The sequence below is a fragment of the Vulpes vulpes genome, chromosome 5 (genome assembly GCF_048418805.1).
Source record: "Vulpes vulpes isolate BD-2025 chromosome 5, VulVul3, whole genome shotgun sequence".
Classification (NCBI taxonomy): Eukaryota; Metazoa; Chordata; class Mammalia; order Carnivora; family Canidae; genus Vulpes; species Vulpes vulpes.
This window is the reverse complement of record NC_132784.1, coordinates 138,791,529-138,814,509: the sequence shown is the minus strand read 5'-3', so window position 1 is coordinate 138,814,509 and position 22,981 is coordinate 138,791,529. Positions and strand designations below refer to the sequence as shown.

At 56.1% G+C, this 22,981-nt stretch overlaps 1 protein-coding gene across 24 annotated transcripts in view; it reads left to right on the top strand.

Annotated features, from left to right (window-relative positions):
* Nucleotides 1-22,981, top strand: part of IKZF1 (IKAROS family zinc finger 1) — a 91,805-nt gene that overhangs the window by 9,755 nt on the left and 59,069 nt on the right. For all 24 annotated transcript variants that reach the window (XM_072760137.1, XM_072760129.1, XM_072760118.1 and 21 more), the window contains exons 2-3: nt 4,967-5,020; nt 12,251-12,370. In XM_072760137.1, coding sequence (XP_072616238.1) covers nt 4,981-5,020; nt 12,251-12,370 — 160 coding nt within the window. In that variant the 5' untranslated portion in view covers nt 4,967-4,980. The remainder of the gene's footprint in view (nt 1-4,966; nt 5,021-12,250; nt 12,371-22,981) is intronic.

Below are 22,981 nucleotides of genomic sequence, written 5' to 3'. Positions count from 1 at the left end.
GAGATGCACGTTTGGCACAGGAGTCCTGGGTACCAGCTCCACGTCAGACACGCTGGGCCGGGCGCTCGCGTCAGCCGGTGGACCAGGTGGACGGTGTGCTGGGTCCCCTGGTTCTCCGCAGTGTGTTAAATGCCCTAGTCGGCTCCTCTACCGTCTTTCCCTGGCACCTATAAAGTGGGTAAGAAATGAGACAGCCCTGGCCAGAAAACCCCCATGTGTGTCAGAGGAGAGGAAAGGCATTGTTTTTAGGTATTTATGTATTTATTTTGATTGACGTGTAATTGATACGTAACATGATGCTGGTGCCAGGCGTACAGCGTGGCGGTTCAGGGTTTGCGTGTGTTGCGCAGCGATCATCACCACGAATCTGGGTAAGAGCCGTCACCGCAGAGTCACAGAAAATTTTGTGTTGTGTGATGAGGGCTTCTAAGATTCACTGTTAGCAACTTGCCAGCAGGCAGGCCCGCGTCGTTACCAGCATCCTGCTGCACAAACGTGGCCTTTTTTCTTCAGTTTGTGTGTGTTGTTTAAACCCCAGAGACCCGGTGGGAGGCCGTCCGTGGGCCCCCAGGACACACTTGGTCCCCTCCTTGGAAATCGCTGCATCTACACCAGGGTAGTGGGTAAATCAGTCCCACGGCCGAGGAGTCCACAGCCATCGAAACCAGGACGTTGATGTACGTTTGCAAAATAAAAAGACACGTGGAGTCGTGAAGCTTGTGGGGGTGTTGGGCCACCCCGGGAGTGGCTCGTTCCGCGTGACCAGGGCGGGCGGTCGTCACCCCGGTTAGGCACGCGTGCACTTGGCGCTGCCGGGATAGCGGCTCGGGCCGCTCGGAAAGGAACCGCCTGTGATTCTGGGTGGGCATCGGGCTTTTTCACGTTGACTCTGTTGATTCAGACTCACCTTTTCAGAAATACGGGAAGGTGCTGCCAAGAGAGGTGCTCATCTCAGGGCAAAGAGGGGGCTCGTGAGGAGGGGCTGCGGGCCGCCGCCACCGCCGCCAGCCCTGTGCCCTGACGGTGGCCCTCGGAGCGCCCTCTGGCTCTCAGGGCTGTCCTTAGGGCCACCACCCGACACTTGCCCGCCCCCCGACACAAGCCATGACTGCCCGGGGCGGTTGGGTGCTTCCTCCCAGGAAACAGCCAGGTCCCAGGCCCCCGTGGGTGTGGAAGAAGGAAGAAGGACGAGGGTGAGGGGGTGTTTCTGATGTCCCCCCGTCCCCCGGGGAGGCCCCCCACGAGGGCGGCCCTGGCAGGAAGGTTCCCTGGCCAGGCCGCTGCAGGAGCACAGGCGCGCTGGGCCATCGCTGGGCGGAGCCTCTCACTTCTCCTGCTTGATCCTCTGCACCCGCCCCCCCCCCCCCCCCCCCCCCCCGTGCTTTCTGGAGTCGCTGATATGCCAACCCCATTGAACTGACACCAGGAACATCCTTGGAGCAGAAGGACCGGGGTGGGGGGGAGGCGAAGGAGGGACGGGAAGAGGTGTTGGACTCTGTGTCGGCCCCAGCGTGGGAGAGGAGGCCGGTGGGCGGCCGCGCTCTCCGGAGGTCACGTCGGCCTCGCTTATCTCTACGTCTCCTTCCCGTGTGCGAACTGCTTGCTCCAGAGCTACAGTAAGAGCTTTCAGGGCCGCCGGAACCGCCCAGGTGACAGGTGTTTGCTGAGGTCACGTTTTCGGCCGTCGATGGGTCGAGCTCCTGGCCTCAGTCGCGCGGGTTTCCCGTGCGGAGAACATCACAGTCCGCTTCTGTGAAACACCCGTGGCCTCTGGTGTCTCCCCCTACGGGCCTGTGCTCCCGGGTTCTGCTTAGGTGCCGGTTTCTGCAAACAGGTTATGAATCCGGTCCCGCGATGGACTCGTCTCTCTGATTGCAAACCGCTCGATAGCAGAGATGGTCTCCAGGGCACACTCCAGGGTCCACTTGGCAGCGGGGGGCAGGGGGCGCGTCCCACTGCCCCTCCCGACACCCTCCTCGGCGGCTCCTCTGGACTCTCAGGTCTTGGAGGGGGTGAAGTTTCCTCTCCCTTAATCCGTCTCCCATTGTTGAACGCTCCGTTTAGTCTTTGCCTAAAAGCCATCACTTTCACAAAGTTATGACTGTTTCATCCCAAGAGATAGGAATTTGGACTTTAGGGAAGTTTGAGGGAGCTTGTCAAGTTGTCCTCCCCACCCCACCCCCGGCCGGCCCCCTGCGTGATGGCAAGCGGGACCGGCCAGAGCATTCACGTGGCCTGGGCAGCCTGGAAACGTGGGCCCTGGCCCCAAGTGATCAAGAAGGTTGGAACCGTGGTGACACGCAGACATGAGCCCGAGCAGGGGACCCCGAAGCACGGCCGCACGCCCACGCCCACTGGGGTGGGTTAGGAGCCTGTTTGAAAATCTGAGTGGTGCCGGTTACCCACTGGAGTTCCACATGGTGGGGGTGGTGGGATGGGTGTGGACGGTTAGTGAAAATGGGAACAGGCGTGTTGACACCGATTCATGGTTCTCTGCCCGGTGTGGCTGGCTTCCAGCACATCCACCGCTGACGTGGGGCTGCTTCTAAGAAGGGACGCAGGAGACTCATGAGGTGACTGCCCGGGGCGAGGGCTTTCCCACCGGCAGAGTCTGGGTTGGGCCTCCTGCCGTGCTTTCTGCTTCGTGGCCACGTGTCCCATCTCCCCCCTGACCCCACGGAAGCACGGCCGAGAACCTGGCGGGAAGGGACTGGGACGCACGGGGTCCTCACCGCGCCTGGAGGGAGGAGGCTTCGCCCTTACAGCCGCGGGGGGAGGCCCTCCGTGGGGCCCCGGGACACAGTTGGTCCCCTCCTTGGAAATAGCTGCATCTACACCAGGGTGGTGGGTAAATCAGTCCCACGGCCGAGGAGTCCACAGCCATCGAAACAACGTGGATGTACGTTTGCAAAATAAAAAGACACGTGGAGGATTAAATGAAAATAAAAATATTTTACAAGAGCCTCCTCGGAATACATGGAGTGTCCTGTTTTGGTCAAAGCTCTGTGTCGGTGTGTGGAAGTTATGGGCATTTTCTTGCCTTTTTTTTTTTTCCCTTGCCTTTGTTTAAAAAAAAAAATGCATTATTTGCATGGCAAGAAGGGTCCGAGTCAACATTGTACAAATTCTGTGTTAGACCAGGTTTTGTGGCAACAAGGTCTGAGTTCTGCTCTCCGTCCTGCCACCCACCACGGGGCTGTTTCAAGGCAGGTGGGTGATCCCACAATAATGCCCTGTGGCCACCCCCAGGGAGTACAAAGGGGACAAAGATCTGTCTCATTTGAGTCCATCTTGTCTCTTTATAATTGTTGGAGCAGTGTCTGAGGGTCATAGATTTTTGTGTTTTTTTACGGAGGGGTGTATGAGGCGGCGGACGCATTCGGGTGTCGAGATGGCTCCCGGGGCGGGCTTGCTGGGCCGCGGCCTTGCTGGGCGACCTCGGTGTCGGGGCAGGAGCGCACGTGGGGCCTGGGCCTGCCCCCCCCTGCAGTCGCAGCCGTACCCGCGCGCCACACAGCAGCCTGGAAAATTCATGTCACACCTCAGACCCGATCACAGTGGCTTTCAGAAGTGGAAGAGAGCCCCTCCCCATCCAGAAAAAGTGATAGTCATTCGTGTCTTTTTTTTTTTTTTTAATTTATTCATAGAGACAGAAAGAGAGAGAGAGAGAGAGACGCAGGCAGAGGGAGAAGCAGGCTCCATGCAGGGAGCCCGATGTGGGACTCGATCGCAGGACCCCAGGGTCATGCCCTGGGCTGAAGGCGGCACTAAACCTCTGTGCCCCCGGGCTGCCCTCATTCGTGTCTTCTTCGTGACTAGTACTGATGCTACGGACGTTGAGCATGTGGCTTCCACGGGCACCGTAAGGGCTCCTGCCTACACGGGCGTGGGCCGGTCCCCGAACCCCACCGGCGGGTCCCCAGCGGGCAGGTCCTGAAAACTGGCCTCACGGCTCCGATCCTCGCCCTTGAAGCAAAGACACAGGGGTGGGCCCCCCAGAAACAGAGGTGACCTGAGTGGGACTCAACAGGGACGTGTGTGTGGCCTGGAAGGCTCCGTCCTGCAGGAGTCCGTGGAGGTCCCCTGCGCCGGCCTCGGGCTCCCCTCTCTGCGGGGCCCCCGGGTGTCATCCCCCGGGACGGGGGGCCCGGGCCAGGACCCCAGGGGTGCACGGGGCGGCGGGCGCCGCAGGCCGTCCATTGTCCCATTGTCCCCGCTCAGGGCGACTCTTCCCAGCTGGTTCGCTGTTTTCACATCAGTCCGAGGAGCCGGGCCGCGTGTCGCAGGCAGGAAGGTCGGGGCGCTCCGGGCCGGGCCGCGCTGCCGTCGGGAGCCTCCCTTCTGGTGCGCAGGGCGCGGGCGACGTCCGAGGCAGGGTCCCTGAAAGAGCGCGGGACAAAGGCGGGAGCGCCGCGCGGCCCATCTGCCAGGCCGGAGGTGCATTCATTATTGATGGGGGGTGCGAGAGCCGCTCACGGATGCAGCCCTGCCTGGGTAAATGAGACATTCTTCAGCAAATTGCTTCGTTTTTTGATTGCTGATTGTACGCGTGTCACCAAGCTGACTCAAGGTTCATCGATGCATGCTCAGTAAATTAGAAAGAACATAACTATGGATCAGCCAAGAGAATGAATTCTGTGCCTACAATGACCCAGGGCCATTTAATTTTCTGCTTAATTTTGTTGCAGTCAGTTTGCATTTTGGGTTATTATGCAGTAGGAAATTAACAATAAATAACAAATTTGGTCCTCCTGTGCTTGTAATGATATTTTTATAAATCTTTGTAATGCTGTTTTTAAAAGGATCAAGGTCTGTGCCAGTCTGATACTCCAGCAAGTATATGAGGAGGAAAATGCATTATTCTTGGTAGATAACCTTGTTGTTAAATACACGGAGCTTCTCTCTCCCTCTCTCATATCTTATTAGTCATTTGCTTTAAACTAAAATCCCTTCCTCTCTTTCTCAGATAACCTGAGGACAATGGACGCTGATGAGGGTCAAGACATGTCCCGAGTTTCAGGTGAGACCTTCGTGGGGTACCTGAGCGGGGGGCCCGCGAGGAGCTGCGCCCGGGGGGCCGGGAGCCCAGGCCCTCGCTCCGTTCCCGAGGGAGGGAGATAGGCCGACCCGCGGAAGGAGGGACCCGAGACGGAATCGGATGCTTCATGTAAACTCTTAGAGGGCATCCGACTTCGAGAACCTGAACAGAAAAGTCTCCGAGAATGAAATGCGCTGCACTGTGAACCGGGGAGCACCCCGACAAGCCCCATATACGCTGATTCTCTGAGGGGGGAATGGCTGGTCCATCTGCTCCCGACCCCAACCCGTGCCGGGGGGCGGGGGGTTACGGGGGAGAGAGGAGGACGGAGAGCAGGAAAAAGAAATAGAAAAATGTGGTTTTGAGGCACAAGGTGAGAGTATCTGTGAAACTTGGAAATGCCTCGGTCCCCTCCACCAGGGAGCTGCTTCGAGCTGTGTTGGACGGTCGCCGTGGGAGGCCCAGGGCTTGGGGCGGGAGGCCTGAGGGCAGGTCCCAGGTCCCACTAGGCAGGGCCAGGCGGGGGCCCAGCAGCCAGTGGGCAAAGCCCGAGGGATCCTGCGCCCCTGGGGATCCTGTGCCCCTGGGGTAGGAAGACCCCGGGGGCAGCATCCAGGAGAATGGCCTGTGGGGGTCATCTGCACCCGGCCTGCCTGTCCTCCCGTGTTCCCAAGTCTTTATTTATTTACCTGGGTCTCAGTCCAGGTGACAGAGATGGGGTGCGCACGGGGGGCTGCGGCCCTGCTCGGCTGTGCGCCCTGGACAGTGTGCACCCTGGAGGGTGTGTGCCCTAGAGGGTATGCTCCCTGGAGGGTGTGCGCCCTGGAGGGTGTGTGCCCTGGACAGTGTGCGCCCTGGAGGGTGTGTGCCCTAGAGGGTGTGCTCCCTGGACGGTGTGCGCCCTGGAGGGTGTGTGCCCTGGACAGTGTGCGCCCTGGAGGGTGTGTGCCCTAGAGGGTGTGCTCCCTGGACGGTGTGCGCCCTGGAGGGTGTGTGCCCTGGACAGTGTGCGCCCTGGAGGGTGTGTGCCCTGGACGGTGTGTGGGAGGGGACATCCCCACCTCCTCCGGCCGCCCGGCAAGCGTGCACCGGAACCCCATGGGCTGCGAGGAGGAGTTCATCCCAGAGCGCCTCCCACGAGCGTCCAGGTAGACGCTGGCAGCGGCCTCGACCTGACGTCGGACACCGAGGCCCCTGCACCTGCTCAGCCCACTCCCGCCAACGACGACGGTGCAGATGCCTGTGTCGTGGAAGCCGGCCAAGGCCCATGCCAGAGTGTAGGTGGCGTCCAGGGTGCCACCCGCGGTGTGACCCATTGTGCGAAACAAAACAAATCTCACAGACACCGCCCGCCCCCCCCCCCCACACACACACACACGAGCGCGCGCGCTTCCCGCTGGAGAAGATCCCGGAGAGACTTCCTAGCCCTTCCCCTCAGGAGCCTGGTGGTGGGAAGGAGGCAAGGGCCGGAGGCAGGGAGCCCTTAGCTTTACAACAATCTTACTATCTGTGAGGCCTATTTGCATTTGTGTCCCTTGAACACATTCTTTGCTTGTGAAACCGAAGTACAAAGACAACAAAATACTATTTCAATGAAAAAAAAAAAAAAAAGATTGACCCTTTGAAGCCTCTCACTGCTGGCTGCTGACTTGGGCCAGGGTCTGGTGGCTGCAGGGGGACAGGCCTGGCCCGAGGAGGAGGAAGAGGAGGGGGAGGAGGGAAGAGGACTGTGCCCCTCCCTGGGGGTTGAGGGCCTGGGCTACAGGGCATTAGCATGTCAAAAACCCAGGACAGTAATAATTTCCAAAGGCAGCAAAGAAACCCCTTCATTGTTTCCGCTTTCTCTCGGGGTAGCTTCTTTTATTTTTATTTAAGATTTTATTTATTTATTTATTTATTCCTGAGACACACAGAGAGAGGCAGAGACACAGGCTGAGGGAGAAGCAGGCTCCCTGCAGGGAGCCCGGTGCGGGACTCGATCCCAGGACCCGGGGTCAACCCTGAGGCAAAGGCAGGTGCTCAACCGCTGGGCCACCCAGGTGTCCCTCTCTTGGGGAGCCTCTGAGGCGGTACCTGCATGAAGCATCTGTCCTGTGTCCTCCGACGTCCCCGAGCCGGAGCTGAAAGCCCAGGCGGACGTCTCCGGGGTGTACGAGGAGGTCAGTGTTCCCATCCCGTACCCTGTCAACCGCAGTAACAAAAGCCTCCTTTTTCCCCCCTCATAGATCTCTTGCCCTTATCGTTATGCGAAACACCCCATTTTCCTGGACGCTGGCTTTTGAAAGTGGAGATTGGGGAAGAGGGTGGTGAGCAAGAACGAAGGGAGGCCCGTGGCCCAAGATTGCCTGAAAAAAGAAACTTCTGTGGTCAAGAAGATTCGAGATTTGGCCTGAAATTCTGTTTGTGTGCACTTTGCAGAGGAAATGCTGCTTCCAAAACCTTAATAGGGCCTTTGGTTGATGTAACCTGAGGCCCTCTATGCCAGGAGCAGAGCCTCTAAAGGGCCCTGCTATTTTCCTAAAGATTTGAAGGATACTTCTACTTCTTGTTGCTTTTCCGGCTAAAACCTGACCCCATCACTTTCTCTTTTCCATTTTTGAAATTGAGGGTAGTTGACAGTTATGGAATAAGGATGTACAGAGGCATCTGGGGGCTCAGTCGGGTGGGTATCTGCCTTCGGCCCAGGTCATGATCTCGGGGTCCCGGCATCGAGTCCCACATCGGGCTCCCTGCTCAATGAGGAGTCTGCTTCTCCACCTCCCTCTGTGCTTCCCCCTGCTTGTGCACAATCATTCAATAAAATCTTAAAAAAAAAAAAAAAAAAGGGATAAGGCCGTACATTTAGTCAAACAGGAGTTGGAAGATGATGTTACTCCATCACCCTCTTGCCCTAGAAAACTCTTCACTGTCATGTTCCGTCCACGGGAAAGAAAACAATAAACTTTCTAAGTTGAACCCTATGAAGCCGTCACTTTCCTGGGTTCAAAAACGCTCCAGCATCAAAGTTCCATCAGGATCTGTGAAGTATGTGCTTGAAAAAGAAGAAATACACAATAGCTGATTTTTTTTTTCTTTCACTGTCACCTGGTTCTTGCTTCCTGGGGGATTTTTCCTCTAAAGGCGTATCTCATTCATTTTTTGGGTAAAGTTTTGTGGTGTTCTGTTTTGTCTCTTTCTTCTTTGACAGTCTTTCCAAAATATTTTTGTGCCTCTGCATTATTCTTTGTTTTGGTTTCTAAGGGAAGAGACAGCCCGTGGGGGACTCTCCCATCTGTCCCCGACTGTGGGACCTGAGACAGCTTTCCTGCCTCCTGGACCTCTGTAGGGTCATCTGCAAAACGAGGGATGAGACCCAGTTGATATTGAACAGTCCTCTGGCTCCTGTGACATGAACTGTAGGATGTCTTCTCCGTGGCCTCTGTAGTGTTTGGGACATAGAAACGGGAAGTATGCTCCGTGGACATCCACAGTACGCTTAGGAAATGAGGCTCATCCCTACGGACCATAGGACTGGAAGTATTCGTCATAGGAAATCTCCTTGATTGAATGCTTACATTTACCGATCGCCGCCCCTAAGTGTTGTCCCTTTTGGACTTTACAAGCACCCAGTGAGGAAGATACTGGTACCGTTTTCAATCTGCAGGGAGCTGAGACTCGGGGAAATGGACCAGGAGGCCCATAGGGAGCCAAGCACGGTGCTGGGCTGCAAGCTTGTCCACCATTCTAGAGTGGGGAGTCTGTACTCCGACTTTTTCTTTATCCGCAGGCATTTTGTTCCCTGGGTTATTGCATATTTAAAAAAAAAAATCCATGCACTTGGGAGAAGGGGAATCACAGAACGTTGGTAGGTGAATTATAATCTACTGGAGCAATGAACTTGCTTGCACTTGATAAGCTCATTATACACTTATCTAATCTGCCCCAGACACTTCTCATAGGTGATGCTTTATTTGAAGCAAAGGCAAGTAGCAAGATTAGATATAAGTAGTAATATTATATAAGATTGCTAAGAAGTTTCTTTCATTTTTCCAGCTAAGTGAAACTACGGTGCACTTCCAACACTCTTTCGTGAGAAGTCTCGAGCCCTTGCCGTCTGTAGTTCCACCTGTTGTCGTGTCTTTGTGCATGAACTTGGGGGAAAGTTATTTACGCAGCAGCCCTGTGAGTTAGACCAAAATCACGGTTTTTAGCCTCAGTTATCCGTTGAGGAAACTGTCTTAAAGGGGGGACTTCCTCCATGCTTCTGTCTGAACCATATCCTGGGCCACCCATGTGCTGTTTGGGATGGGTTCGCTTGATCTAACTGCCTCCCTTTTGCACCCTTCATAATCTTCCCATGGCTTTGCGTTTTCAGTGGTTCACGGGGCATATTAGTTTAAAATCAACACACAGAAGATCTCTGCCTGACAGGAAGGTTTTCACAAAGTGGTGGCTGTTCACCGCAGCAATCTCCAATGGTGAGAGAGGGCCAGGGACTCCAGGCCTCATGCGAGGGATTCGTATCTGGGCGGCCACCCAGACTTTAGGGGCTGGAATTTCAGGCAAATCAGGCCAGCTCCTAAAATCTGTCACCCAGTCAAGGTGAGCTGAGGCTATGACAGCAGGGAACGTGGCCCTATCCCACTCTGCTTCCCTCCAGGTCTCACTGTATTCGCCGGGGACGACTGTTTACTCTCACTTCTCCCCTGGGTGTTTCTCCCACGTGGGGAGCTCACATTGATCAGTGTGACCCGCGGCAGCTCGGAATCATCATCCCTCCTGCTGAGGAATGAGACGCAGGATGATGGGCCCTGGAGAGCTGGCACTTCCCGCAGTGCGGGAGCCCGAGCAGACCCACAGGACCCGTAGCAGGCACATCTATGATAGAAGCATCCTCCACAGCATGCGGTTGGCCTTATTCCCTAATGCGTAGTGCAGCTAGATTACCAAAAGAGTAATCAAGAGCTACTCGGACATGTGTTAGCTCAGGTGAGCTGAGACCATGTTCCTTCATTGGATGAGTCCTGAGTCTTCCCCCTAGAGCATCATGGCGTCCTCCAAAGGGAAGTGTCACAGGGATGATAAAATATGCTCGTAAAGCTTAGTTACCCAGCCTCCCATGCCCACCCCATAATCATGACAACTGGCTCATCACAAACACACACGTGCACACCACCTACTCTATACACCTTTGACCTCTGGGTCAGCTGGCTGAGCCAGGGGTCTCCACTGTCTGGTTCGGGTGTGTGTCGTGGCTGGGGGAGGAGGTCCCCAAGGGATCTGGGTCTCCAATCTTCCAGCCTCTGCACCCGGCAGTGTCTCCACTTAACAGAGAAGCCTGGTGTTACGTATTGAAGTTCTGTGTCAGTTCAGTCTTCCCACCCCAAAAGAAGAAGACTCCTCTGACCACCTCCCTGGAGTTCTGGAAGTTTGAAACCATTGCTCTTGGGCAGTGGTAAGGAAAAACGAGTCATCGTAATGGTCCATATACCTCCTACATTCTCCCATTCAGCTTTTCTGCAGTTATGGAAGAGGTGTCAGCACCAAGATTGTTAGCCACCGTTCCAGAGCCCTGGAGATATCACTGCCCCAACGCACATTGACTTGGCTTCCACGTAACATGGGCCCTTTCAATCAGTTCCTCTTTAGCTTTTTGTTTTTTCTTGGGAAATTCTTATAATCCTGCCCCACCTTGAACGATGCATCTTGCGCTGGCTGTACAGACGTACCCAGTGATGCTCTTCCTGAAAACACGCCAGTCGTGGCCTCCGCAGCTGAGCTGGAATACGCCACTGGGATGTCCCCAAAGCATCGCCTTGGTACCTGCTTGCGTGGTGTCAGTTCAGTTACGCCCGAGAGGTCACGTCCTCTGCCGGGACTTGCACGCTCTTCTTGCCGATGCCCTGAACTGTTGGTGGTGGTGGTTCAAACAGGCGAGCACACTTCAATCTTCCTGGCCATGTTTTCTAGGTCCTTCAACACTGTCCTGATCATTTGTACGCTCTCCCAAAAGTCTGGGCTCTTCTGTGCGGGGATGTCCTTCATCGCCTGGGAAGCCAGGTCACCAGCCCAGCCAGCAAGCATGTGACCCACCCCTCCCCACCTTCCACTTCTTTTAACCTCCTTTAGGGCTGGAATCTCCACTGGCCTTTTAGGTCTTCTAGAGCAGCTCTGATGGGTTATTTCGTGTCAGCTCCGGGCCTCACCATCTGGTTCTTGCATGTGGTTTGTGTCTCCTAACCCAATTTTAAGTGATGTCTGGAAGGTTAGGAGATACAGGTGTTTCAATGTCAAGGGAGAAAAGAGTATTTTCTGCCAGTCATGGCTTTCCAGTGCTGGATTTCTGGGAGTGGGTCGGAGGGGTGGGTTCCCCCACTGCCGGAGCCTCTGGCTAAAAGTAATTCTAATGCGGTCACAGTAGGTACAGCCATCCTGGAAAACCTTGTTTCATTAGGTAAATCTCACTTTGTGAAGGGTTAGCAACTCGGTGGTCGTGTGCATTATATTGTGTTTCAAAGATAAGAATTCCACAGAGGGAATCACGATCCCAGGAGGCGTTGGATTTCCTGTTCCAGCTCTTTGCAAGCTTGCCTTCCCCACCAGGTTGACTCAAACCAGGCCTCTGCCAGAATGTTCCCCAGCTCTTTAAAAAGGCAGTGAGCAGACCCAGAATGTATAGCTCTGAGCACAATATCTGGTGAGGTGACCTTAAAAACAGATTAATCTGAAGGTGGCATGGAGCCCACAGGCAGGGGGGTAAATTGGAACCACCTTGCAGGAAAAAAATGTGCAATGATACGTGGCGAGCCTCAAAAGTGTAGATGCCTTTGGACCCACTCGTGAAACTTCTGGAACGCTTACTAAGGATGCGTGCAAAGGTTTGCGAGCTACTAGGATGTTCATCACAATGCTGTTTAATAGGGAAAAAGAGTGAAAACGATATAAATTCAAAAATAGAAAGAGAATTTAAATAAATTCTAGTGTCGCCATGCAACGGGGTGGCAGGCAGGCATCATAAATGAAGTTGTGGGAGTTTGGTCACTGGCTTGGAAAAGTGCCCATGAGAATGTCCGACAGGTACCATCTATTTTGATAAAGTAGATCCCCGCATGTTATCCATGATGTATAAATGTATGCACATGTACGCAGCCTCCCTGCTGGCCAGGCTGTAGCTACCACCACCCTTGGCGGTGACTACAGCCCAGAGACTCAGGCCGCTGCTTGTCTCCTCAGGGAAGGAAAGCCCTCCGGTGAGTGACACCCCAGATGATGGGGATGAACCCATGCCGGTCCCCGAAGACCTTTCCACCACATCTGGCGGACAGCAGGCCTCCAAGAATGAGAGAGGAGTGGGTGAGTCGGCCGTCTAGGCGTCCCGTTGGCGGGCTGTCGCACGCTCTGTTTCCGTACCACCCCCGTCCCTTCGTATCCTTCCAAAGTCGGTGGTTGGGTGGTGGGATCATGGTACCTGCTGTTTCCCCTCAACCACCACGTTAAGAAGGTGCAGGTAAAGATCAGCAGGGTGGGGCCCTGGTGTGTGCAGGAGGACAGACACAGCTCCCCGTGCTGTGACACCCACACGAGGGGACCGCGTGACAGAGTGGAAGAGCACCCCGATGCGGGGCGCGTCCCTAGTGCTGTCTCCTGTCCCCTGGGTGCTGCAGGAACATCCAATTTTATGGATTATAAGTAATGAAAATTATGCATTTCCTGTGTTATAGCAGTAGGATAGTTAGATTTAGAGCTTTGGTTTAGAAGAAGCCAAATCTGCCCGTTTTATATTGTCCTTCTGTGTTTCTCAAATGCCAAAGTGAACTCCAAATACGAAATTTGAGGAATAGAAATTGTTGACTGTCGAGAATGCCTCTTCTCACTCAGTTTTTCCATAAAGAGGTAGGTATGTTAGGTTCCTCAGTCCTTCCCAGGGTGGACGGACCCTCACGGTTCATGTTGGCAAAACCTGGTTCTACCCTCTTTATTGTAGAACCGAGGCCACAGAAGTTCAGGGAAATAACCGAAGTCACATACGAGTCAGTGTTAGGCTAAATTTCTAACTCAAAGTCTAGTTTTCACACCTTTGTACCATGTTCTCGTGAGATAATGAGTCAGTGATTCCTTAGAATACCTACTTTTCTCTTTCTTTTCTTAAAGTACAAAAAAAAAAAAACTGACATTGAGAACCATTTATTTGTATGAAAGAATATTACAAACGGTGTCCAGGGTGACCTGAGGTGGGATGGGCCCCCCGTGCAGCAGCTGCGCGAGCCCCACAGCCAAGAGGGCGACATGTGTGAAGTTCTCAAGTCTATGAAAACCTTCACAGCTTTCTCTCCATAGGACATCGTGATGTAGGAACTAAGAAACGCATTCTGTGTGTCTTCACGTGTCTCAGAACCCAATGAGACGTTGAGTTTAAGGGTTTTCTTTAAAAAAAATAACCCTACAGTTCATTGTACCAACAGATGAGGATAGTGGCTGAAGCCATTTGATGTAGGGGAACCAAGAAAACAAGGACATTCGTGACTTGTTTTCCCTGTCAGAGCACGGCAGCTGGATGTGGGACAGTGAGTGGGAAGACAGGCATTTCTGGATTTTCTGCTCCGTCTACACACACCATTTCAGGGGTTCTCAAAGTTGGGACACAGAAGAGCATGCTTCTGTGTCACTGATGCATTTATTTTTAAGATTGTCTTGCATTTGTTGCAAGGGATACGGGTGCATCGTCTACCGCACTACTACTATGACGCTTCCTTTCAAGACACATTTACGTAAAGTAGAATGTCGAGTTTTAATAAAAATATTAAGCCAGAGGGGGCGCACATGCATGATAAAGACTTGCAAAGGTGATGCGTGAATCGCTAATGTCGGGGCGACCCTGCTTTGCGGTTCAGTCCTTAAGGCCACCAGTGAGGCGGGTACTGTTATCTGTACTTCGGGCTGCAGCAGGTGCACACGCGACCCACCCAGGACACAGTGAAGGGGTTGCTCAGAAGAAATCGCGTAAATATGTAGCCACCAATTGTTCAAATAACCTGAGAGCCCGGACGTCGGCGTTAGGGCTCCAGGCTCATCGTGGGGGAAACCAGGGAGCGCTCCCTGAAATCCCCGGAGCTGCCCTGCAGCCCGTGAGCGCAGGTCATGATGGGTGTCCTTTAGAGAACTGAAAGTCACCCGATTCCTGGAGAGCAGAGGTCAGCACACAGTGCACTTGGTGGAGGTGGGTAAACACTCCGTACAGATGCCTTCACAGTGCTCTGGATGCAGTGCCCCGGGTCAGCTTCCGGTCGCTGGAAGTTTCTGCTGGTGTGAGGCCCCCAGGCCCCTGGCGGGTGCTCGCGACTGCCTCTCAGGCCTAGTTCTCCTGGCTCAGGCTTGGGCCCTGGGTGCTAGCACGTGGAGCTGGGGCTGACTCCCTGTGCGCTCCTGCCAGTGCTCCCTGGCTGCCGGCTGACACAATTTGAATTCCGCTCCTCTTTTTAGGATGCAGTTTGTGACAGGTGAATTTCAGAATAACATTTAAAAACACCTGAGAAACCTCTCCGCCTGGTTTGTAAAGCACAATTGTGGTGGCCATAGGGACAGGCGGGGAGAGCTGCTCGAGGTGGGGGCCAAGACAGCTTCAGCGAGCCAGCCCTCCCGGGGTGGGGGCACTTGGGGCCACAGGGGCGCTGGGGCTCTGCCCCGAAGCTGACAACGCAGAAGCCCGGCAGACAGTCGAGCACGCGAGAGGGGAGGAGTTTGAGGAGCACATTGGGAGACGGAGAATCCCTGAAGACAGAGAATCCCCAAAGACCAAGTCCAAAGAGCCGCCAAGGAAGTGTCTTGTGCTTCAGGGCACCTGGTTGAGAAGTCGTCCTTGGGGGGTTGAGAGGGAAACTAGGTGGTGTTAGCCTAGTTGTTGATGATGGAAGTGACTCTTCATACATAGGGTCACGGGGAGAACGGCGGGGGGTTGCCTACCGGGAGGACAGGGAGGCACGTTGGAAGCCACGAGTCACCGGCTCCGCAGGAAGAAGCCAGAAGAGCAGAGGAGTGTTGGAGGACAGACAACAGGAAATGAGAAGCAGCCTCTCCCAGCACCGAAGCAACGAGGCCCCGAGGGCCCCGAGCACTGCGGGGTGCAGGTCCCCTAGAGGGCCAGGGGCGGTGGCTCCGGGGTGGGGGCCACGGAGCCGGGTAGGCCCATCTCAGAAGGGTCACCTCCAAGCCCCGCTCCGGTCGGTGCTTCCGGCCCACTTTTGACCACGGAGCCTGTTTCCTCATTTTCGAGAGGCGACAGCAGCAGAGCTCATCTCACAGAAGGGCTTCTCGGGTCACGTGAAAGCCTAGAAACGTGCTTTGCTGAACACGGGGCGGCAAAGACCTACAGTGAAAGAGAACAGGAGAGAGCAGAGAAAGGAAGCAATTTGTGCAAAACAGGCCCTTTAAAGATGTATGAGATAAGGGGCGAGGGCACCTGCTGTGGCTTTGCTGGAGTGAAGGGAGAGAGAAACCGGGTAGTGCTGGGGACAGCTACTTATCAATAATAGTAAAAAAGGGATTGATCCAAGGGCTAGGCAAGCCACAGGGAGGGATTAGAAGAGAGCTCGGCGGCGCTGGCCACTGCCGGACCCAAGTGCAAGGACAAATGGCCAGATGCCAGGGTGGGAAATCTCTGGCAAAGCTTGACGTGCCCCCTGGCATGTCTGCTTTAGGGGGAGAAGGGGATGCATCCGTAACGCCAAGGCCCTTGTAGCAGGTGCGCTCCTTCAGGTGTAGACACGTCGGATCTCAGCCCTAGTCCCCAACACACCGGTCGGGGTGGTGGAAATGAGCCCATGTGACGGGCGGTGCTGTTCATGCTGACGGTGGGCCTTTCCCAGGGTGACCCCATGCTGAGGGGACGCTGGGGGACCAGAGGAAATATGGTCTCTTGGATTCAGAGAGAGAGAGAGAGATGGGGAGCAGATGTCAGAGCACCTGGCTACAGCCCATGGGTGGGCTCCCCCTGATCCTGGGCCTGAGTGAGAGGGAACAGACTGGAAGTGCAGCTTGACGCACTGAAGTCAGACTCAGAGGAGGACTTCCGGGTGGGGAGGGACTCAGTCTCCTTCATGGGATGGGAGCTTGTGCTTCTGAAGTGGTCGCTTTAACAACGAGAGAAATCTCACCTCTCTGAAGTGGTTGTGTGTGAAACTGCCGAACGCCGACCGTGTCCTCAGTGACCTCCTCGGGCAACCCCGGGTTTACCCCCCGCTCCCCACGGGCGGCCAGGCTAGACACGCGGAGGACGGCTCGGGGTTGCCTGCCACGGCCGCTGGCCGGGGGCTCGCGCGGCGTCTCCCGTGGGAACGAAGCGGGTGGGCGCCCCGAGCAGCGGCCGAGCCCGCGGGGAGAAGTGAGAAGCTCGGCGACTTCCTTCCTGTGTTCGCGGCCCCGCCCCGGGCCTTCCTTGTGCGCCGCCCGCGGGTGCCAGTGTGCGTGCCCTGACCTGGGGCGAGGAGGGCCCCCGAGTGCCACGGAGGAGCCTTCCCCCCCACCCCCCGCAGGCGGGATGCGGAGGAGGCCCCTCCCCGGGGCTGGGAGACAGGCCACAGGGGAGGAGGCCTGGTGGCCCGAGTGGGAGCAAGGAGGGACACGAGCCAGGGAGCCGGGGGCCCGGCCGGGGAGACGCCAGCGCGTGTGGCCCTCGGGCCAGGCACAGCAGCGCCGCCGGGGGCGGGGGGCACGGTCCCCCCGGTGCAGAGGCCGCCGGTGTGGCTCTGCGAGCGGGTCACCGACGGGATGGCCTGGCCTTGCCGCAGTCACCGGCCGCCGCACCGTCTGCTCCTCCGCCGCCCTGGGCTCGGGTGTGGGTGCGAGCGAGCATGTCTGAAGGCCCCGCTGCCTTCTGGAACAGGCTTCTCTTGCCTCTGCTCGCTTGCCTGACCTCGCCCGGAGCTGGGGGCGGGGGGGGGGTCACCATGGTTTCATCCGGGGTTTGTTTCTGGGCTTAAGTCCCCTAGGCCGCGTGTCACCACGTGGTGTCTGGAGCCAGGCCCTGTGGCCTTCTGGAAGCTGAGATGGTGTGACTTTGGGGCCTCTCTCAAATCTTTAGGGCACGGTTTGATTCACCCCAGCAGAAATAGAAAGAAAAAAAATCTAATTTTTTTAAAAAACCCAGAAAAATGGTTAACTACATGAAAACATGACTTTTCCTTCTTTCTTTTCTTTTCTTTTCTTTTCTTTTCTTTTCTTTTCTTTTCTTTTCTTTTCTCCTTTCTTTCTTTCTTTCTTTCTTTCTTTCTTTCTTTCTTCCTTCCTTCCTTCCTTCCTTCCTTCCTTCCTTCCTTCCTTTCTTTCTTTCTTTCTTTCTTTCTTTCTTTCTTTCTTTCTTTTTTTTGATTTATTTGATGAAAGTAAAAATCCCTTCACCAAGCCATGAGTTCGAGGACAGATTTGTCAGAGTAACATGCTGTTAATCGATTAGTCCGGTGCCAAATCTCCCCTTTGTGGTCGAGTTTACGCAGAGTGCCAAGGTGGCTCAGAGAGGCGGGCGCGTGGCTAGGACGCTTCTCGGCAGCCCCCGGGGGGGGCGGTGCAGAGAGTTTTTCCCGATGGAAAGAGAAAGCAGGCTTCGGTCTAATTGGAGATTGGGCAGCGGGCTCTTGAGGACGGATGCTAAGCCCGCTTATCTAATCAGCAGTTAGAGGAAGTTGTTTTTATCTGTAAAATGCATCTCTTCTGAGCCGATAAACCCCATCTTAGCTGGGGAGAAATATTATCTAGCAGCATCTGAGCATTAGCTGCAGAGCTCAGGCTGCTCCGACCGGTGCAGCCTTGTGAAAGCAGTGGCAGAGCGCAAACGGCCGGACTTCAGCAGGCTGACGGGCTGGGCTTGGGTTTCTGCCCCTTTTCCTCGGAGGCGAAACAAACCGCCGAGTATCCCTCAGATCCTCGCCCAGCTCGCCCTGTCGGTTCCCTGCTCCTCCTCACAGCTGAGGTATCGTGCAAGGGTTCCGATGGAGCAAAGCCGTAAAATTCTGCATTACTCATCTTGCGGTTCGCCGTCCCTATCTTGGAACGAGAGGGGAGGTGTTGCCACCAGGACATTTCCAAACCAGCATGATTCCAGTTGGAAAGACTCATGTTCTTGAATCTCCCCAAATAGGAGACATGGCCTTAAAAAGAAAAAAAGTTCTTTGGCCTCAGACTTTCAGGTTTTGGAAGGAGGCTGTTACGTACCAGGTACATTGCTTCCCATTGGAAAGTAAGCGGGTTTTTTATTTTTCTATCACCTCCACGCTACACGTGGGAGACACGATCTCCGCGGGGCGCCGTGGCGGGTGGGCGCGCTGAAGGAAGAGCAAGCGACTGTGCGCCGTGTCGCTACCAGTTTTTAGTAGGTTTTGGTGTAGGCAGCCGGGACTGTACAGCACGGCTTCAAGGACACTCCTTGGAGAAAACTGAAACTGGTTTACGTGTGTGTGTGTGTGCGTGTGTGTGTGCATGTGTGTGCGTGTGAGTGTGCGTGTGCGTGTGTGTGTGTATACGTCTGTAGTATGTGCCTGTGGTGTACCTGCGTGCATGCATAGGGTGTGCGTGGTATGTATCTGTGTGGTGTGTGTTTATACGAGTGTGTGTGGCATCTCTGTGCACGCTATGTGTGGTGTGTGTTCATGCATGTGGGGTGTGTGAGTGGTGTGTTGGTGTGTTGGTGTGTGCATAGTATATGTGACGCACGTGTATGTGTGTTATGTGTTTATGCATGTGCTGGCGTATATTGGATGTGCTGCATGTCTGTGGCGTGTGAATATATGGTGTGTGTGGTGTGTACGTGTTTGTGTGGGGGTATACCTGTGTGGTGTGTGTGTATTATGTGTTCAGGCACATAGTGTGTGTCTGCATGCTGGATGTGTGTGTGTGTACGCTTGTGGTGTGTGTGCGTTGTAGTGTGTGTCTGTGTGGTACATGCCCGTGTGGCGTATGCATGTCTGGTACGTGTCCATGTGCCGAGTGTGTGTCTGGTACGCGTCTATGTGGCATGTGTGTGTCCTGGATGGTACATGTCTGTGTGGCATGTGCGTGTCTGGTACATGTCCGTGGCGTGTGTGCATCCTGCGTGGTACGTGTCCGTGTGGCGTGTGCATGTCTGGTACGTGTCCGTGGCGTGTGCGCGTCCTGGGTGGTAGTGGACAAGGGATCACAGTTGTTCCCTGGGAGGAGCGTGTGTAGGCCTAGGATGTCCCCGGCTCTGCTGCTCTCCCGCCTGCTGACCGTGGCAGGTTGCTTCCCTTCACTTGTGTCCCAGGAGCTGACAAGGGTCACCCGCCCGCTGCGCCCTGTGGGGGGACTGGGCAAGTGGGGGCTCCGTCGGGGCTGCTGCGGGGAGGTCATTAGCGCCGCTGGTGGACTTGCGGCAAGACGTTTTGCAGGACCTGGGAGACGTGTGTCCACGCACCTGCTGGCAGGTGACCTCGTGGAGAAGCTGACGTGCCGCTCCCTGCAAAATAAGGCTTCCGGAGAGAGCAGGGGGCAGTCGGGGTAGCAAGGCCTCCAGGGTCGCAGAACAGAGCAGGGGCCGAGGAAGAGGCCAGCCCGGCTGGACACGATGCCACCCCCAGGCCCTGGCCCCCGGCAGGCACACCCCGTCAGCGGGGCGTGCGGGGGGACTACGGGCCGGTGAGCTGTCCGTTCGCTTCTGTCCCACAAGGGCCAGCATGTCCTTGCCTGCTTGCACCTGCCGGTTAATGACCACAAAGTTCTGGAAAGTTCTCAAGGCCCAACCCAAAGCAGAGCCACCACAGAAGGTTTCTGCTGCTGAACCCACCTTGGGATTTCTGGAGATGCCATTTCTGTTGGCCTCACGTTGTCCCAACCTCAGCTCCCCCGACTCTTGGGAAGGGCCCCTCGGTATCACTCCTACCCAGAGAGCCCTCGCTCGGGCCAGGCGGCCGCCATCGTGCCGGACGTCCCGGGCATCGTGGCCAGGCGCCGCAGTAATGCCGAGCGCAGCTCCGGGACTGGGGTGTAGCAAAGGAGGAGGTGCTCCTCGCGGAGCCAGGCAGAGGGGAGGGGGGCTGGGGAGGACTCCCAGGGTGGACGTTTGAGCAGGTGGGAAGGGGGTCCATGCTGGGCTTCAGGACTGGGGGCTGGGTGGTGGGCAGGAGGGTGGGCAACAGGCCAGAGTCCCCGGGGAGTGAGGCCCGGTGCCCAGGGGCCCGTGGGGAGTGGCCCTGCAGGATCTGGGTGCCGGAAACATCACTGGTCACAGGAGGCAGGGAGGCGGGACTTGTGCCGCGTGGGAGGGCTGTGGCGGGAGGAGCCGGGCCGTGGGGAGGCTCCCCTGCGTGGCCACCATATATGTCCACTTGCTCAATGTGGGAACGTGCATCGGGTGGCTCAGCCTCCACCTTGGGGACGGCAGTGATTTCCCTGAAGGGAATGGAGAGTTGGGGCCGACTTGATCTCTGTTGGCCATCGGTAGCCAAGGAGCCTTCTGGAAGGCAGGATGGGTGAGAGGCGGAGAGAGACGGTTCTAGCTCTAGGATCCGAGAGAGGGATGGTGGAGATCAAGGGCCTTGAGACATGAATGTGGATGATTGTCCAGGAGAGAAGGCAAGGAAGGAGGCAGGGAATGAGCTGTTGGGTTCCGGTGAAATTTCCAGAAAGAAATATGGTGGAGCGGCCACTACGAGGAGATGATAATGAGGGTGAGAAGGGCGGGCGGTGCTGGAGAAGGGCCTTCGGGGGAGCAGCGGTGGGTCCCCCAAAGGAGCTCAGGAGGTCGGAGGTCCACGTCAGGAAGTCGGGGAGCCGCAGGGAGCGGGCGCAGGGTAGGAAGGCAGCCCCGCCTGCGGGAGGGCAGTGCAAGGAGCAGGGGGAGACGGAGGATTCCATGCTAGAGCCCAAGTGGAGGCCCGGGGAGGCCACGGGGAGCTGGGCTCGGCTCCGCCCACGCCACGGCCAGGCCCGCAGCGCACCCCCAGACGCCCGCATGGCCATCTCCCTCGCTGCCCTCGGGCTCCGTGCTGAAGTCCCCAGCAAGGCGGCCACCCTGAGCCCACCTCACGGCATCGCCGGTCCCTCCCCTGCCGCCGCCCCTCAGGGAGAAGGCGCCTTTCTGGGATTTGCTCAGTCTGCACCCCGAGCACCTGGGCCTGGCGTGCCCTGAGTAGGCCTGCAGGGCGTGTGCCGCGTGAGAGCAGGGAACGGGGGCGTCGCTCTCCCAGGGGGACCCCAGAGAGGAAGTGAAGGGAAGGAATCGAAGGCTGGGCCTGAATTTGAGGCTCAGCGTGTGGATCATTGTAGGTCACCGTTTCTCAGTGGGCACCGTCGGTAATGGGGCGGCTTCCGTCCCTCCCCCGGGGGTATTAAGCCCTCGTGTCACGCCTCGCCCCATACAGCCCCACACATTTCCCAGGCTGAGAATCCCTTCCCTGGGTTGAAGCCGTAGAGCCCGAGCCCCCGGTCCCCACACCCTCAGCCTTGGGCTGATTCCATGGTCGGTGGTAACCTGGAACCTGGCCGTGGGTTTCTTTTCTAGAAGGAATTCTTGCAGGGCAGCCCGGGGGCTCAGCGGTTTAGGGCCGCCTTTGGCCCAGGGTCCCGGGATCGAGTCCCGCATGGGCTCCCTGCATGGAGCCTGCGTCTCCCTCTGCCTGTGTCTCTGCCTCTCTCTCTCCTCTCTGTGTATTCTCACGAATAAATAAATAAAATCTTTAAAAAAAAAAACTAGAAGGAATACTTGCAGAAAAAACAGGCCACAGGTGGTTGAAGGGCTGAGATCCTTGCACGTCCACCATGTTCGTGTCTCCAAAGCCGCACGTTTGCTTTGAAAAGTTTTTTTTGTTTTGTTTTGTTTTGTTTGTTTTGTTTTACAAAGAGACGTCAGGGTTCATCTTCATTTTGTTCTAACAACTGAAATTCAGGATCGCATCGGGCCTGACTTACTAGAGGAAATAAAAGCGGCTCTTAGCTACCAGCACTTTCTTTCCTGGGTTGTCGGTCCCCATTTCATTTTCTGCTTCGTTCCATCTGTGCTGAAAGCAGAGTGAGCGCGGAGTGTAAAACAGCCAACCGACATTTCGTTAACTTTCCTTCTACATGGGGTTTCAGAGAGAAATGGAAAAAAAAAAAAAAAAAAGGGTTTTGAGCTGTGGTTGCCAGTTGCCACCTGTCCTCCTATCTGGTTAGGACATTTTTCTGATTTGGGAAGTGTAAATATAACCCAGAAAAGAAAAAAAAAAAAAAAAAGAGCAAGCTTCCCCTCCTTTTATGCAAAAGTAGCGAGGCTGACGTGCAGGGCAGAGCCCAAATCATCGCCCTGCGAAGTTTCCAGAGACCCAGTTCCATTCGATGCAAAGGCTTTTGTCGCCGAGGCGGGCGGCCCAGGAAGCGCCTCGCCGGGCCCTGCGCGGCCGGGGTGGGCGCCCGGCGGCTGCGCCCGCCAGATAAGCCCGGAGTTCTTCAAAGCCTTAGCAGGCGCTTCGCTCGCAGTCACCGCCGACCTGCTCAAACCCTGTGCCCGTTGGGATCCCGGGTGGGGGTGGTGTTGACCGCGGCCTACAGGGAGCTCAGGAAGGGAGCCCACGCCCACGGGGGCCGGAGCCAGCGGGCACACGCCCACGGGCACGGATTCGGGGAAGCTGCCGGGCTCGGGGTCAGCTGCAGGTGCCGCAGGCCCACCGGGGCGGGAGGGACTCAATACGCCACCCATGTTGGCAAATTGGCAAATGCTCCAAATGACAGCTTTTTTTTTTTTTTTTTTTTGAGAGCTGGGCTGAAATACAAGAGCCTCTCATGCTGCTCCCAGCAGCCGGGGACGCTTTGGTGCAGAGCCGGGTGCGCGAGCGTGTGTTTGCGGAGCGGGTCGGGGAGGAGGGGACCCGTTGGCACGGTCGGGGCCGGAGGGAAACGCAGCATGTCCCGCAGAGGGCTGATTCCAGGGGACTCTGCCGTTGAGGTCACAAGCTCGAAGCCCCAGGCCCGCGGACCGGCTGTGTT